Source organism: Rhopilema esculentum, chromosome 3 (assembly GCF_057945365.1).
Source record: "Rhopilema esculentum isolate cy_ngs chromosome 3, ASM5794536v1, whole genome shotgun sequence".
NCBI classification, from domain to species: Eukaryota; Metazoa; Cnidaria; class Scyphozoa; order Rhizostomeae; family Rhizostomatidae; genus Rhopilema; species Rhopilema esculentum.
The window spans coordinates 4926456-4940701 of NC_142817.1; the positions used below are offsets into that span (position 1 = coordinate 4926456).

The 14246-nt window shown below is 35.4% G+C and overlaps 2 protein-coding genes across 2 annotated transcripts; one reads left to right on the top strand and one right to left on the bottom strand.

Annotated features, from left to right (window-relative positions):
* Positions 1-931: 931 nt before the first annotated feature.
* LOC135692458 (large ribosomal subunit protein mL46) lies at positions 932-4096 on the bottom strand. The gene is made up of 5 exons (XM_065210584.2): positions 3936-4096; positions 2699-3009; positions 2167-2358; positions 1693-1827; positions 932-1192 (listed from the first exon to the last, which is right to left on the bottom strand). The coding sequence occupies exons 1-5, from the start codon at positions 4006-4008 to the stop codon at positions 1049-1051; spliced, it is 855 nt and encodes a 284-aa protein (XP_065066656.2). The 5' UTR covers positions 4009-4096; the 3' UTR covers positions 932-1048.
* LOC135692455 (twinfilin-1) lies at positions 4031-12411 on the top strand. The gene is made up of 10 exons (XM_065210578.2): positions 4031-4179; positions 4984-5061; positions 5673-5723; positions 6305-6432; positions 7546-7641; positions 8556-8660; positions 9509-9634; positions 10196-10349; positions 10963-11084; positions 12123-12411. Exons 1-10 carry the CDS (start codon positions 4155-4157, stop codon positions 12273-12275), a joined length of 1038 nt encoding a protein of 345 aa, XP_065066650.1. The 5' UTR covers positions 4031-4154; the 3' UTR covers positions 12276-12411.
* Positions 12412-14246: the final 1835 nt, after the last annotated feature.

The window sequence follows — 14246 nt, forward strand, 5'->3', positions numbered from 1 at the left end:
TAAGACGGTACTTCTGCTTTGTAAAAGTCTACTCATCAAAATCAAAAGTATTTTACATACTTTTAATTTTGATGTCTAGACTGATTACCGGTTAAAGTTAAAAGTCAACCTTCCTCGTTGCACAAAGTTCGTTAATGGTCTCTGAGCCAAGAGCTGTGAAACTTGGCGGCTAAGAGTGAAAAATAAAATTATGTTAGACATTCTTTTCATACAAGAATACCTTTATTCTTGCTGAGCAACAACACTCTTGCAATTTTGTGACTCTGAGCCCTCGTCCTTTGAGCCTGAGATTAAGTGACACAATGTTTAGATTTGGAAAAAATCTATTTTTCTTCTCCATGAAAATATTTTCGGAAATGAAGCACAATACTAGCTTGATGATGATGTGCGTACCTTAAACTTGTTCGCATTGAAGTCAACTTTGGCTTGATGGTCTAAAATACTCCGACAGATAAAAGCCAAGCCACTGATAAGATTTGAGTCTGGCAAATTTTTTAAATTAATTCCTAGACTTTGCCAATTTCGAGCCTCGATATTTTTACAAAATATATTCTTAGATAAATCGTGTATAGATAATTTGAAAAATTGGTATGTGACATTTACGGCAATAAAAACACATTCTTTACTAGGAAGAACGAAGACAGTAGAAAGTGCCCTAACAGTGAAGGAAAATTTAAAGGTCTGGGGGCTTGATGAAGGTATGGATGAAAACATCTAAAGACAACGCCCTTTGAAATGTCAGCGATGGAGGTAATGATTATAATGATTATGATTTTTAATGATTATTGATTGATGATGATGTTGATTTACGATTCATAATGATTGATAATGGTCATTACTATTTTTATGTAATAACACCTTTTCTTATTACCTTTTGAGCATTCATTGTGCGGGGCGTGAAGATTTTTGAAACACAGAGAAAAGGAGGCAATTGAGCGACTTAATCGTGAAGTTTCATGATCAGATTCAAACAGTACACGTACATTGATGCTCGACAGATAAACAAAATTTACAAAAAAAGTTAACATGAACTTAGCGCTACAAATTATCATGATGAGAATTTAATGATTTGTTTGAAATGTTCTCTTGGCATCAGATCTTGCATTTCCTTGATTGTCAGCCAGTTAGAAGATTTGTCGAATTCCGGAAAAACATTCCTCATTGGTTGAAGAATTGCCTTGTAGTAAAAAACCTGGCGAGAAAAATGGACTTTTAACCAAAAATAATCAATACAAAAGGTTTTATACAGCAACACACCTGTCGGTTAGTGAATGGTTCAATCAATACTTTAGAACCAATATCATAGGTTATACCTGAGATTTGTCTGCGTGCACCAGGTTATAAATAATTTGTTACGGTCTAATAAGTAGTGATTAATCTTAGGTACCCCGCCTACTTGGTTTTACCGTTACGTAATGTGGTTTAGCATTGTCTATTGAGCTCTAGATGTTAAGTGCTTTGTACTGTTGCACTTTATCAATAAAGGTATTGTTGCGTGGAATTGACGTATGTTTCAAACAGGTAGTTGAAAATAAATATATTGGATGCAAAGAAATTACGTCACAATACCGTAGCATCGCAATACAGAAGGCTATCGCATCGTATTCATTTCAATGCGATATTATACAATCATCGTCCTACTCATTTTTAGTTTTGGATTGTAAAATTAATTAGCAATCTAAGAAAGGTTACCTTCCTGCCTTGGATATCACTTTCTTCTCTTTTTTCTGATTCGATTTCCTCAGTGTACACACCAGATGGTGCGTTGCTTAGAACAAGAACTGGAACCTCTGAGCTACTCTGAGAGCTTATCAACCTTTCAGCTGCCTACAGGGAAAAAGGCTGTATGTGACAGAATGAGAAGGTAACAAGGACACAATGACAAAAAGCAGAAAACGGGACACAGCAAGAGCGTTTATCAACACTATTTATTTGTTAATATCTAATAACAGGGTACTTGAGATAGGTAACTGTGAGGATGTGCAGTGTGAGGTTTTTCCAAGAGCAGTAAACACCCTGTCAAAAATTCTGCATTGTTTCAATTTGACAGATAAGAAAACTCTGGGGCTAAATTGCTAAATACTTCTTAACTAAAAAACAGTTTAAGAATTCTGGATCATGGCATAAAAAAGGCAGAGAGAAAATAATTAATAGCATAGATCATACTTGTCTTAAATTTTCATCTTCCTTTATCTCAGTCTCAGGCAAAAGCCATTTGTCTGAATCTCTTACAACAAGATGCAGGCTCTTATCCAAGCAACGTAACAAAGAACTTTTATCGTGTTTCTTATCAGCATCAGTTTTTTGGCTGCCAAGTTGAAGACTTTCAACTTCTTCTGTAACTTCTTCCTCCTCATCCTAAGAAATACAAAATGCATAACATGTACCAAATATAACTTTTCATGGAAAATTTAACAAAGATGACTTCAAAAGTAACACTGTTTGCTTGTACTATAGTAATAATTTGACAATATTCATTAATTGTTATTACAATGAATAAGAAAATGAAACATTACCAACAAATCATACATAACTGGATTTTTACAAAACAATTTACATGTAATGCACTTTCCCACAAATCTTAAAACCATCATCATCATTCTTATGAGATAATAAAACTCCTTTCAAGTAAGCAATATTTTAGTTTTTTCCAAGTATTATGGGCAAAAATTAGCAAAGATATTGTCATGCTTTTTACCTCAATTCTCCTGAGTTCCTGCTCACATTCAAGTCTTTTTTGTTCCTCAGCCTCTGTTGTTTTCTTCTTCTTTGTTGCTTTTGAGCCCTTGGTAAGTCTAAGTTTTCTCAGCTCATGATCAGATAAGACACTCTGTTCTAATTCTAAAACATTTTGATAAGTTGCAAATCGCTGCTCAATGTCCGTCAGTTGTTTCGATATAATGGGCTTTCGTTCTAGCAAAACAGCTACACATACTTTCCATGGCTTTCTGTAAAAAGGTACTGTCCTTGGAGAAGCTTGTGACAGGGTTCCAAAGCTTCTTTGCACTCCTATAAGAACAAAATTTAAACTCTTAGTCATATAACTCTAATGTGGCATATAACTCTAGTCAAACTAGCTGTTAAGGAAAGGAACCAACAACAGGGTATATCTTTCTGGCTAAATCTGTGGTGTTTGTGGCTGCAGTATTTAGGGGTGAGCTTGATGCCATTTTAATCTTGATTTAAAATGATTATAATGTTTTTTTTTCAATTAAACTAGTATTGCCCCGATGCTCAATCCTTTCCTTCATATTATCTATCGCAGAGTGTTGAGAAAAGTCAGGGGTCTAAAAAAGGGTGGGGGCTAAAACCGTATAAAAATTGGTTTGACTGCTTATTCATTGGTAAATTTGTTGCATTTTTGGTAAAAAGTGGGGGGCTATAGTCCTCTAGCCCCCTTTTCTGTGGTGCCTGTATCTACTTACAGATTTTTTGCTTAGCCCTTCTAAACTCGCCTGTAGGTAGCAGAAATGCATTAGCCTAAATGACGTAAAATTCCTGTTTCTATGAATTAAGAAGACAAAGTTCAGATTTTAGTAGGGGCCGCACATACAAACACTCATACAAAACCATACATAAGGTTATTGGGTTAGGGTACGGATCAGCATCCAAGAGCTACCTTTGCATTAATTGGTCTACTATTTGGCTGCAGAATTTGTATGTATTTTGCATACTGGTTGCGTACAGTTCCTGGACAAAAAGATCCAAAGTTATTAAAATTATTGTACTTTCTATTGTTTCCCGCAAGGTACGTGAAACTCACGCAAAATGCGTGAGACTTGGCAGGTCTGCAAGAACGAATAAAGTGTCCACCTATGAAATGGGAACTTCAAGTTGATTGGGAACACATCAATTCAGTGATCTGTGATACAGAACACGAAAAATGCATAACAAATTATCAATAAATAAATAAATAAATATATTCATTAGTTTACCTTTTAACAGAGCGTTAGAGGCCCATCTACCGAATAAAGTGCGCTTCACGGCTAGGCCAGTTACTTCAGCCATTATTCTATCAAGAAAAAAAATCTCGTTTGCAAAGTGAGGCAAAAGATTCAATTCAATGTGGTGGAATTTGCGGAAGTTGGGTTCAACGAAGGAAACGGGGTTGAAGTAAAATCCCAGGCTGTGGAAAGGAAAATCACCGTGAAATCATGTCACATCAAACTGGCATTAAAGGTATGAGAAAGACCATTGTTTATTGGCTAGTACCTTAACTCTGTCTTGAATGATAGAGAATCACCACTATAGAACTTATGGGCGTCTACCAATAATTGTAATTTTAGGCCGCAAGCAACACCAACAGAAAAGGTCTGTTTGCGGCAACAGTAACTCCGTATTGTATTTTAAGTCATGTGACAAAGTGTAACAAAAGCAATGTATTGTGCAACTATACCGAGAATGCCCTATAACTCGAAAAGGGTTTTTGGAAATAGAAGACACAAAGCTTCAACAGGGTTTTGTGGGGAACAACTGTTCTGTTATCAAGCACGAGATATCAACAATAACAAAAGGGGATTGCTAAGAACAGATGGCAATTACGAACGGAATTATAGTAACAGAAAAATATATATAGAATACCTTAAGATTGGTATTATGTTTACCTATTTATTTGTGGCCTGTGGCATGGTATTGAATCTGTTATACTTAAAGTCTGCCACCAATTAGCTCTGAAAAAAATTGGCTGGATGTGAATGTTTTTGTGAAATGGAATTATTGTTTAGTCAATTTTTTCCAATTTTTTAAAAATAAGTACTGAAACTATGGAATTTTTTTAAAACTAAGAACCAAGTTGAGCTTTTTGCAACAGATTGGCTCCACATCTTATGATTTCCACAAACAGACTGAAATTCCAGTGTATTCTAACAGTTGAAAATTATCAAGCAATTATTGTACATTTTTTGTTTTACTGCCTTTATTTGATTTTGATATCAATAACTTATACATGTCATGGAATGATTTTTATCACTTATTTGTTTGCAGCAAGTGACTCATTGGTTAAATTTTTTGCCACTGCTAAAGATGGCAATGTTAGATGCATGAAAATTGCTATAAAAGATGGTATGTTATTGTTCAATGATTTAATTCATGCCTCCTATCTGTTAGTGGAGTTTCTGTAACATTTTTAGAAAACCTTAAGGCCACTAAGTTTGTGATGTCTCTGCCACATAGTCAATAGCATAGCCAGGGTTTTAAGATTGGGGGGGGGGGGGAAGCCAAAGGTGAGTTGAGTTAGAGGGAAATGGGGGTCCACACCCTTTCAAATGCCATAAAATGCCTATTTTAAAGAGGTATTTTGCCATTGGAGGCTGTCTGCCCCCTCTTTATTCCTCTTCATTATGCTAATGTACATAGTTTCCTTAGCTATGTCAAACAGCTTGATGCTGGGCTGATCAGTATGAATTTAGAATCCTAATCTTTTCAAAGCTGTAACTGTGAATGATAATATCTAAGTATTATAGAATGATTCTATGTGGAACTTACTTTTATTTGAGAATAAAAGTAATTTTCTTAAATAATTTTCTCTCAGATGTGTGAATTGGCCGATTTCAAGATCCTAACTGCCTTCTTATAATTACAAAACATTAGGTTGGAGGCAACAACTGATTTTTTACACACTTTTTTTGTATTTTCAACTTCATTCTTTCTTTGAGATAATTTCTTGATTTCAGAGGAGCTTGTGTTAGATGATTATAAAGAACCCCAAGGGACTTTTGAAGAGGGTATCCTTTCATTACATTTGATAGTCATTGGTTTAACTGTGTGAATTGCCAGTTAAATTCAAATGTTACAACATAAAGCTAAAGAAATTGTGATTTGCAAGATTTGAAAAGTCAGACTCATAATTTGGTTTTCGATTAATAATTGCCAGAATCTCAAGTCTTTAATCTACTATAGATAATTCTTATTAGTTGAGGTTTGATAATCAAATTCTCAGACTGAATATTTTAGCACTATGAAAGTGAAGAAGTATATTCATTTAGCCTTGCATCCACACATCTCTCTCATGAAAACAATATATTTTTAACTGTTTTGTTTCTCTATTCTTTGGGTTCAGATGGTTTTGTTCGATTATTCTAAACCAGCCAGGGACATAACTGCACAGCTACCCATTTTGTAATTATGAAAATACAAAAAGAGTGCCTTTGCAATTGAAAGTCACTCTAGAAGTACTAGGCCAGTAAAGTGATCACATTTTCATTGGTTTTGTGATTGAATTGCATTGCCAACCTTTGTGTTAAATGCTGTCTTTGTTCTTCTTCAGTATCCATCCATGACATTCAGTTTCCTTGACAGTGAAAAGATTATGATAACTGTGTTTCGCCTTTTCTACTGGAAAATGAGCCAACCTATGTCTTGTATAGAATGGACACAAAGAATGACCAAGGATATCAATGGCTCTTTATTGCATATTCCCCAGATTTTTCAAAGGTAAGGAGACCAATATTATTTCAAATTCTCCTTGCAGGTAAGCCTGTTGAGCAGCTTTTATTTGAAGCAGTGATTCGATATTGACTTGCTTATGCTAAAGGTATTTGCACAGATAAGAGTGGCTTACAGTCGATTGACCACAAACGGTTGGCCAATCACATTGTGCAGGGAGAATATCATGTGAACAGTTCCCAACATTCTGTAAATCGACGAAATCCCAGTGCAGCACACAGTAGCTCAAAATGGAGGATGAAGTTATGGCTTCATCTCCATCAAAGACTACAAATCGCTCTTTCGTTTCAAAATCATCAATATCGGTTGTCTGGAATCTTTGAGCAGCCATTTTCTCACTTAGTGCCCTTGGCAATGGTCTGAGTTTTTCCTGTACACACATTCGCATGCTCTGATTAATTAAGTCTAAGTTATTTTTGGATTTGCTGTACTTATGCATGTCAAATGCCTTTAAGCAGGACTTACTGATGTTTCATGCAGTTTCAAAAGGAGTTGATGTAGTTGTTATGTAGATTGATATTCTTTTACCCAAGCCGGTCTTTTGACATAAGATGTATTGGTTACAAATGATTTACAAAATTCAAAATAAATATCTGTCTTTCTATTGGCACTGCGAAAAAGTATAAATATAACACTAATTTATTCAAAGGTATCTGACGTCAGTATCTGATAAGATAATGCAAGTTTAAACAGTTTTGTGCATTAAAGGCTGATTTGTCCTTTCATTAATATTGTAGGGGTAAAAATGAGATTCTGCATTTCCTAAAAATGGCATTTTGGAACTAGAGTTGTCTTGTCAGGGATATGTGGGAAAAACTTCCTTCATAACTGAAAAAGCTTCCTTTATAACTGATGATGTATCTAAATAAATCTAATGTTGGTTGAAGAGAATAACTTTCAATCAGCATTTTGCCAATGTTTGTTTGATCAACGCAGGCTTGAAACCATTTCACTAAATAATGTTTTGTGAATAGGATTATGAGTTTTGAAAACAATTGTTTTTCACATGCATTTTGTTGCAAAGATTCATTTTAATATGGTGATGGACTTCTTTGTTAGGCCGCAGATCGAGCTTCTTTTAAGTTGATTTATTTTCGTCAGGTTAGAGATAAAATGATGTATGCAGGAACAAGAGCCACATTAAAAATGGACTTTGGAAATGGACATATAAGTGATGAAATTTTTGCAACACACTCTGTAAGAAAATCATTTTTCTATTGGACATCTTTCTTTACTTTTATCAACTTGTTTTTATATTGTAAGTGGAAAAAATTGGAGTGCTACATCAGTTATAATGTGCTACGTTGGAGCAAGGAATCTAGGCTCATAATTTTTCCTTCTCAAGATTTCAGAGTTTGTCTTATGCCCATTTAACTTATAAGGGTAGCTTGTCACAACGGGTGATAACAAAGAAAGGTTATTTAAAAACCTGTTATCAAAAACTGCCCATTTAAGATCTAGGCCATATATTGATTAAAATCTGCACTGCACTACAAGAATAAAAACATGGATGCCTTCTTAAAGGGTTCTTCTGCATGTAGCATTTGCAAAGAGTCCTTTACAGCAATGGTTTCTTAAGACAAGTTTCCTGCCTCGGAAACACTTTTCCGACTCTTTGATAACGCATGAGATTCACAAATGGTGACTTTCTCCGCTTCTATTTTAACTCGAAAGTGCGTATGAAATGAATTCGCTATTTTTTGGCATTGTCTCGCTTTTACACAAAGGCCAGAACTAGGACTGTGACTATGCGAGTTTGGTTGGCAAATAATATCTATTTTGAATATCAGATTAATTGCCCCTGGAATAACAGTTCAAAAGCCATTGAAACAAGCATGTTTAAGCGAACATGGTTACTTAGGCTTTCCCTGCCACGCAGAATACACATTTTTCACCACAAGAACACAAAATTTACAGCTATCATGCTCCTTTTCTTTCTTTCTAAAGAAACAATTTTTACTCCATAAGAACTTTGCATATAGAGGTGAAAATGAAGTGTTTTACAGAGAAGCTAAGGTACATTAGAAAAAGTAGAAAAGAATTCTTGTCATCAACGAGATGTCTATGATTGTTCTGCAATGCCTTATCGTATGACAATGTTTTTTTTGCAGTCAGATGCTTCGTTAGCTGGTTATAAAAAGCACATTGTATCTAAGAATGCTGACGCGCCTCTTACTGATGCAGAAATGGAATTAAAAGAGATGAAGAAAAACGAGGTTTGTTGAGCTTTTATTTTATTTTCAAACGGCAATAACGACTCTGAAAACCTCACCTATCATCGTAAGAATAAAATATGAAATACATTATATTTTTGTTTCTTTTCACAGTTGTGTCTCTTATTTTTATTTATCATGTTTTTTACGGTATGTTTGACATCATCCCCAAGTAATAATCAACTATTCAACCCAGTCTTTTTTAGATATAAGTGTTTTATATAAAACCTGTCTCTTAATTTCATACGATATATTGTGTTTAGGCCGTTGCGTATGTCGTGTGAATGTGAAAGTATAGCGGAAAATAATATGAAAAGGTTTGATCCATGTGTCATTCACGAGCAAAGATGTTTTGAAAATATCTCAAAGCTTGTCGATATTGTTGTTAGTGTCGTTGGAATATTCTGAGATATCCCATTGCTAGAGATATGTCAACGATTTAAGGATGGCTTGAAATGACCAAACTTTCACATAGCATGAGGAGAGTCGCCAGCTCCCTGTATTTTCAGTCACATAGGACGGACCAGGATACTATTCAATAGGCATAGCCTCTCAGTATCCTAAGAGCTACCTGCGAATCCTAGATTCGAAAAAATAAGAAATAAAAGCATATTTCAAACTTTGATTTTATATGAAACCTTTGAGAAAGACGTAAATACACATTTATCACCATTCGTCATCATTTCGTCATCATTTCGTCATCATTTCGTCATCATTTCGTCATCATTTCGTCATCCTTTCGTCATCATTACGTCGCAATGTTTCGTCTTCGTCGTCATAAGCGCGCATTTTTATAACATTCGCTGGATGACGTGTGTGCATTATAAACTGAAGTCTCCGATCTTTCTTAGCATCATAGGCAACACGGAGTTTCGTCAAAGCATGTGACCCTACCTGGTATTAATTTCCCAATGGATGATGATGCAATTGAGAAGTTAGAAGAACTTAGAGATAATCAAATAATGTATGTTCAACTGGTGAGTGACTTTCATTTGCACGTTCATGTTTTGTTGAGTTTTTTATTTTTCCTAAAGGAAACACAGTTCTGCAGAATGCTTGTCATTTTCCTCTCTAGAAAATTTAAAGACATTTTACTCGCATCTCCAGTATTGAAGAAATATGAAATATCATTTTTCTATAAAAAGTTGTGGTTAGTCAATTGAGTAAGACTTACGGAACAAGACTTATTTATTCAAAGCATGAGGTTTAGAAATAGGAGATTGTTTGCTATTAGACTAATTATGGTGATGACAGTGTGGTTTTCAATGAACATATACCGGGTGATCCTCAGAGTCTTTTTTTTTTATCATAACGTCTACAAGCATCCTGATATCTGGGAAAAGTTGATGTCTAGGACATTTTGGCTGTTGTCAAAACCTTATCATTGTGAATCAGCAAATATTTAGGTTAACTGATAGGAGTTTTCTACGGAGAAATGAACCTCTTTTTCATAAATCTTTTGTATGCTTACTGTTCATGATTTTCAAGCTTCAAGCTAGCAGTGTAAACTCTTCGATAATTTATTATTCCATCTTTAGAAAATTGACATTGAAAAAGAAGAAATTCTTCTTGCAAAATCTGAAGCGGAGCTTTCGGTAGAAAGTCTTCCTGCAAACGTACCTACAGACGAAGCAAGATATCACTTCTTCTTGTTCAAGCATACGCACGAAGGGGACTACTTGGAATCGATCGGTGAGTCAAATGTTTTGATAATGTGACGTATCGTTGAGGTAATGTTAAAGACCTGCTATAAAGCTTTTTTTGATCTGCTATCAAGCGATGTTATGCAAGACAGAATTAAGGGAATACGATATAATGTAGGTCACGTGGAGGGAGTGTCAAAAATGAGTGCTGACTTGCAACATTCTTAGGTTAAATGAAAATGGCACAGAAGGTAGGCTCGAGCTACAAGTATTTTAGCCATCAATATATAATTTTGGTGTATTAACCCAAATTTATGTGACTGCCTATCAATATTTGTCGGTTGAAATTAAATCGATACCGCTTGTTTGACCTCTTAGTAATGAAATTATGTCTTTTTCAAAGACAAAGGCTGCTGATTTTTCCTACCAGAGGACGCTTAAAACTCTGTCATAAAATTCTTGCGAAATAGTCAAGTAGTCACAGTTGTGTTGTCTTGAAGTACCGATTATGCAAACCATCACTAATTTTCTATCACAGGAATTTTTGGAACACAAGTTATAGTCTTTTTGCATGTAATGAGGGAATTTCCTTTCAAGTTTCCTGCAACTTTATTCGCCATGTTTGCTTCGTTTTCCTGTGAAAGTTTTCGTTTTTGTCACAGTTTTCATCTACTCAATGCCGGGCTACTCTTGTTCTGTGAAGGAGCGGATGTTATATTCTTCATGTAAGGCATCTGTCATCGCACTTTGTGAACAATATTTGAAAATGGAAATCCCAAGAAAGGTAAACTAGACGTTTTTCGTATTGATCTAGCTAAGTTTTTTATACAAGCTCCATTTGCTAGAAGCCAGTTTAAAGATGCCTACAGTAAATCGAGAAAAAATGTATGGCAAAGCAGAGTTACTGGAACTATATGTCAAATGCCCTTGCCTTGAAACCTGCTCCTTGTTCGTCCCGGCATGCCTGATCCTGCACCGAAATAGAAGGTCTTTAAGGTGGTGTTTGGAGTCTCAACATATTTGATCAGGGCTAAATGCAGTGCGGCCGACGCATATGTTTTCATGAAATAATGTTAGCATGTCTTTTTATTTGGCTCACCTTCATTTCCCCATTTCTAAAAATTTATTATTATTAACAATTCAAAACAGACATCTTTGTCACTAAATTATTTTTCGTTTTTTTTATTCCCTTATTTTACTACCCAAATTAATACAGTATAAATACATTCATATCATAGGGTCCCTTCCCAAACCCCAAAAGTTTTTCCCAATTTCTTTGAAATTTTTTATCCGCTTTATTTTGTTGCGTACTGCAGAAGCAGACATTGTTGTGAGACTATGAGACAATCATTCCCTTCCAAAACCTTTTGAGTTGCGGATTATTCGAAGCCACAGTTATCATAAATTATTGTTCTGTAAAAACTTTCATAGCTTTAAGTTTCTGCTTGCCGTTCTTAGTTGTCGACAACATTGAAGGTAGAGCATTCTTGATTTTATCTTAATTCATTGAGGTGTTTGTTAGAGAAAGTTTGACACGAAACAATGTTTGACTAAAGAAGAAAATTTTTTGTTTATCATGAGTATAATGAAAGTGGGAATTTTAATAAGTATTTGCAAAAGACATACCCTGTTTTTAGAAATATATCCCGAATAACTGTTTTCTTGCAACGTTCCTAGATTTTCTCATTTTCTTAATTCTGGAACAATTTTGAAGTATCGTGTTCTTATGAAATTGTTTTTATAAAAGAAAGAATGTATAAAACGTTTCTGGCGTCTCGAGTGCTGTATTTATCTTATAAATCGAGTACCATGTTATCTCTAGGTTGAAATATCTGACGGCAGTGAACTGTCAGAAGAGTTCCTTCAAGATGAACTTCACCCAAAGAAAATACTTCACCAACCTAAATTCGCAAAACCGAAGCCTCCTCCTGGTCGCGGAGCAAAGAGGATGACAAAAGGAGACAATAACACATGAATTTTAACTGATTCACAATTCTTGTAAAAACTCAGATAATACCATGATTTTATACCTAATTAATGTTTTTTCAATCAGTTAATATCAAGTTGACACCACACATTATCATATTTGTATAAGATTTCCAGGGCTGTTATTGTTGTTTTGGTATATCATAGGATAGTCAGAGACGTCGTAAGCATTTCACAGGTAGATGAAGGCATCAGGTCACAGAAAATGGCTACTATCTCAAAGAGGTTTTTTCTTAAGAAAAGAGGTGTAAGGGGAAGGTACATGCCCCTGGTGCCCTCTAGCTCCTGCCTTCTTCGCCAATAGTCCTTTGTTAAAATGCCATCCCTTTATATGGCAGCAGAATCCGATTTCTGGAAGGGTCTCAGCATATTCCTCTATTAAACTTCATGATATTATGTTACCAGAGCCGATATTTTACTGTATCATTGTTTTTAAAAGCCAGAATGATATATTATGTTTCGTGGTTATTTTATAATTTGAAATCAAAGAGCTTGAAGACAAAACAGGTAAAGGAGTAGCCTTTATTTTGATGTCGTATTTACAACTTAGTAACTTTGATAAAACACAATTTTTGTTGTTACAACAACTCCAAAAAGGCCACTCCAAAAGGTGGCGAAAAAGCATCAATTGCCTACATCACATTTTGCTACAGCTTATGCATACTGTGCGGAGATAGTCTAAAATGCTGAGCGTGATCGTCTATCTAATCAATTTTACTGAAAATCCAAACAGAATCTTAAATGCGTCCAGGCAATAATAAAGTAAATAGCACTAAAATAAAGCCAAATTATGCACCTTTTATGGTTTTGACTTCAAAATGCAAAAGCCTTGCAAAAGACTTTCACTAACAAGTTATCTAATAGCTTAAAAGCCCGAGACTTACTCCCGATACTTTTAGTAAGCGGTCTGGAACTCACGCTAATAGTTTCACTAACCGAAAAGTAATCAGCTAACCAGAAAACTAGTTATTCAAAAGACTGTAGACTGTAGCACATGAAAGGTAGGGTTAGCGATGCCGGAATCAAGGGAGGTTCGTCCTTTTTAGAAAAGTGCTTTAGTGGTCCCCCTCTAAAGAATTGGTAGAGAAGGCTCCCTTCTTCTAGGAACCAGTTTCCCTCCCTACCACGGGCTTATCTCGACTTTAGTCTAACATCGCTTTGAATTCCCGAGGCTTGCGGAGGGAGAGATAGCAAATTGGGTACATTATATATCCAATTATTGCAGTGTCAAGTTTCTATGGAAAATGATACCCCACTTCCCTCATTCCGGAACGCCGTTGTGGGGGCTTGTTGGGCTCTGCCCCTTGATAAAATCCAGAGAGATGTCGGTGGCTCGTAGATCTACCCTTTTCCCTCAATCAGAACTATAGAAACTTGAAGAAGCAGTTGTTTTGAAAACGCTAGAAAGAAATAAAATATATATTAATGAAAAATTGTTCGCGCATTATTTTGCACACCGGTGTCATATGCGTTTCGGTAACCTTATGCATTTCGGTCCGGGTACTCAAACGCATGGCAATTTTGGTTATGCAAAATCGTACCCAAGCACTTAAACAATAGGGTACCAAAACGAATGGTGGAATTTAGCATGCAAAACGGTTCAGGTACACAAACGCATGGCAATTTTGTTTATACAAAACGTACCCAAGCACTTAAACAATAGGGTACCAAAACGAACTTGGAATTTGGCATGCAAAACGGTCCTGGTACAGAAACCCATAACAATTTTGCTTATACAAAAACGCCCCAATCTTTTAAAAAACCGGGAACTGAAACAAATGGTGGAATTTAGCATGCGACCTGGTCTGGGAACACAAATGTTCTGATTCATAATGTTCAGAATGTAAAGAACAATCGAACTATTTCTAACAAGGGGGTACTAACAAGAAGCGGTGCTGTGATTTCTCTTGTTAAGTTTATGCAAAAAAGTACAACATTAATGGCAACTCCAAAGTTTTCT

What these genes read in the sequence shown, in the direction of transcription:
- LOC135692458 (XM_065210584.2), bottom strand. Translation starts at nt 4,008, where the DNA reads ATGGCTGAAGTAACTGGCCTAGCCGTGAAGCGCACTTTATTCGGTAGA. An exon ending in CTCTAACGCTCTGTTAAAAG is followed by an intron (nt 3,010 to 3,935) that starts GTAAACTAATGA and finishes TTGTTCTTATAG; the next exon opens with GAGTGCAAAGAAGCTTTGGA. An exon ending in GTGATATCCAAGGCAGGAAG is followed by an intron (nt 1,193 to 1,692) that starts GTAACCTTTCTT and finishes TTTTCTCGCCAG; the next exon opens with GTTTTTTACTACAAGGCAAT.
- LOC135692455 (XM_065210578.2), top strand. Translation starts at nt 4,155, where the DNA reads ATGTCACATCAAACTGGCATTAAAG. An exon ending in ATTCCCCAGATTTTTCAAAG is followed by an intron (nt 6,433 to 7,545) that starts GTAAGGAGACCA and finishes TATTTTCGTCAG; the next exon opens with GTTAGAGATAAAATGATGTA. An exon ending in AAGAGATGAAGAAAAACGAG is followed by an intron (nt 8,661 to 9,508) that starts GTTTGTTGAGCT and finishes GATCTTTCTTAG; the next exon opens with CATCATAGGCAACACGGAGT.